Raw genomic sequence first — 2,735 nt, 5'->3', positions numbered from 1 at the left:
TGGGTGTGTACATTTTTGTAAAGAAGCTGGCATATTGCTTTGTGTGTTTTTTGTTGGCTGCTTAAATTTGTGGTGCTTTACTTCAAATTGTGAGTTGAATTGAACTTTCATTTTGTAGGGAAATGCTTTGATTCTTTGAAGATGGATAAATTTCTCACAAAATTTAATTGCTCTCAACCAAGTTGTAGTATGGATGCCAATCGTTCTCAACTTATAGATGTGCTCAATTTAGGATCGCTTGAAGCCGATCCGGGAGAAAGGATACCCATTGCTGAACATAAGCCTCGAATTCGGGATGAAGTGAGGAGACATTATATTCAAATAGGGCCTTGTCAACCTTTACTGAAAAAATTTCCTACAACTCAAATAGGTAAAAGAGGTCGTCAATTTGTTTCAAATTGGTACAAAGGTCCACATTCTAATTGGTTGGAGTATAGCATCAAGAAAGATGCCGTATATTGCCTATGTTGTTATTTGTTCAAAAATGAATTTGTACATGGAAGTGCGGGTGAGTTTTATATGAAAAATGGTTTTAGGAGTTGGAATAGGGCTCTTGAAAGATTCCGTTTGCATGTTGGTGAGGTTAATAGTGTCCATGATAAGTGTTTCAAGAAGATGCTAGGTTTGTCAAATCATCATCAATCAATTCAAGTTGTTCTTGAAAAGCATTCCGAGAAGGAAAAAAAATGATTATCGAATGTGTTTGGAAGCCTCAATTGATGTGGCAAGACTTCTTTTGCACCATGGGTTGCCTTTTCGAGGTCATGATGAAAGTGAATCTTCAACAAATCAAGGCTTCTTTCTAGGATTTTTGCGATGGCACGGGGATAAACATCCGGATATGGGAAAAGTGATATTAGAAAATGCTCCACAAAATAATACTTTGACTTGTCCTATGATCCAAAAAGATATTGTCAACGCTTGTGCAAAAGAAACGGTGAAAGCTATAATTGGAGACTTGAATGGAGATTACTTTAGTATATTAGTGGATGAGTCCAAAGATATCTCGCACAAAGAACAAATTGCTCTCGTATTGCGGTATGTTGATAAGAATGGTGAGGTGGTAGAACGATTTATCAGTCTAGTCCATGTTAATGATACATCGGCATGCTCATTAAAGAAAGAAATCTACTGTTTGCTTTTCAATCACTCACTAAGTCCATCCAAAATACGTGGACAAGGTTATGATGGAGCTAGTAATATGAGAGGAGAGATAAATGGTTTCAAAACTTTGATTATGAAAGATAGTCCATTGGCATATTACATTCATTGTTTTGCGTATCAATTACAGTTAACACTTGTAACTATTGCTAAAAAACATGAGGATGTTGAAGACTTCTTTGATCATGTTACTAATGTGTTGAATGTTGTTGGAGGATCTTTTAAGCGTAGAGATATGATTCGTCATCCTCAAGCTGAAAAATTGGAGCAGTTACTTGAATCATGTGAAGTTCATACTTGACGAGGACTAAATCAAACGCGTGGACTTCAAAGACCAGGTGATACTCGTTGGGGATCACATTTCAAAACATTAGATAACTTTATTGTTATTTTCTCAACTATTGTTCATGTACTTGAAGTGATTAAACATGAAGGTTCCACCACAAGTGATAGAAATCAAGAAAAATATCTTTTGACTGAGATTAAAACATTCAAATTTGTTTTTATGCTTTACTTGATGTTGAAAGTGTTGGCAATGTCAAATGAGTTGAGCAAAATTTTACAAAAAAAGGATCAAGATATTATTAATGTTGTGGAGTTTCTTAACATTGCAAAAGAAATATTGCAAGATATGAGGGAAACTGGATGGAAGCCTTTGTTGGATGATGTTTTCTCATTTTGTGATGCACAAGATATTTTGATTCTCAAGTTAGATGAGTCTTATTTTCTTGGAAAGTCAAAGCGTAAGTCTTCTGGTGTTTGTTATTCACATCACTTGCATATTGAAATCTTTTGTGCTGTGATTGATGTGCAACTTCAAGAGCTTAATGATCGTTTTGATGTAGCGAGTAGTGATTTGCTTCTTGGGATGGGTAGCTTGAATCCCATCAATTCTTTTGCTAATTTTGATAAAGGTAGAATCATGACTTTAGCAAAGTGTTACCCAGATGAGTTTGATGAAGTACAGATTCGAGATTTGAGTTACCAACTCGATACTTTCATATTTCATATGCGAAGTGGTAATCCCAAGTTCTCCAACTTGCAAGGAATTCGTGATTTGGCAAAAGCATTGGTTGAGGCAAATTTTGTGGATACTTATTCACTTGTTTATTTACTTGTGAAATTAACTATGATCTTACCTGTTGCTACCGCAACTGTGGAGAGAGCATTCTCAACCATGAAGCAGATAAAAAATGAAGTGCGGAATGGCATTGGTGATCAATATTTGAATGATTGTTAGTTTGTTACATAGAGCGTGATGTATTTACAAATGTAAGTAATTATGTCATCATTGATCATTTTCAAAAGATGAAATCTCATCGACGACAATTGTAAATGAATGATGGATATTTATGATATTAGTAATATTATTGGAAGTTTTATGCTTTTCTCTTCTGTATATTGCTATAAACAAATATTTCATCGAAAAAGACGAATAACCCGAATCAAAGCTCGAAAAGACGAATAATCCGACCTGACGCCCAAATTGATTGAATGACGCATGGTACCCGAAAACTTCAAATCCTGTATCCGCCTTTGAGTGTACCAAACGTTCGCATAAAAGCAGACGTAAC

The 2,735-nt window shown here is 35.2% G+C and overlaps 1 protein-coding gene across 1 annotated transcript; it reads left to right on the top strand.

The window, feature by feature from the left end:
* Nucleotides 1-697: 697 nt before the first annotated feature.
* Nucleotides 698-2,401, top strand: LOC132624761 (uncharacterized). The gene is made up of 2 exons (XM_060339489.1): nucleotides 698-1,445; nucleotides 1,581-2,401. Exons 1-2 carry the CDS (start codon nucleotides 698-700, stop codon nucleotides 2,399-2,401), a joined length of 1,569 nt encoding a protein of 522 aa, XP_060195472.1.
* Nucleotides 2,402-2,735: the final 334 nt, after the last annotated feature.

This window comes from Lycium barbarum, chromosome 12, assembly GCF_019175385.1.
Source record: "Lycium barbarum isolate Lr01 chromosome 12, ASM1917538v2, whole genome shotgun sequence".
Lineage (NCBI taxonomy): Eukaryota > Viridiplantae > Streptophyta > Magnoliopsida > Solanales > Solanaceae > Lycium > Lycium barbarum.
The sequence above is the reverse complement of the archived record's forward strand: the minus strand, read 5'-3'. Positions and strand labels throughout refer to the sequence as shown.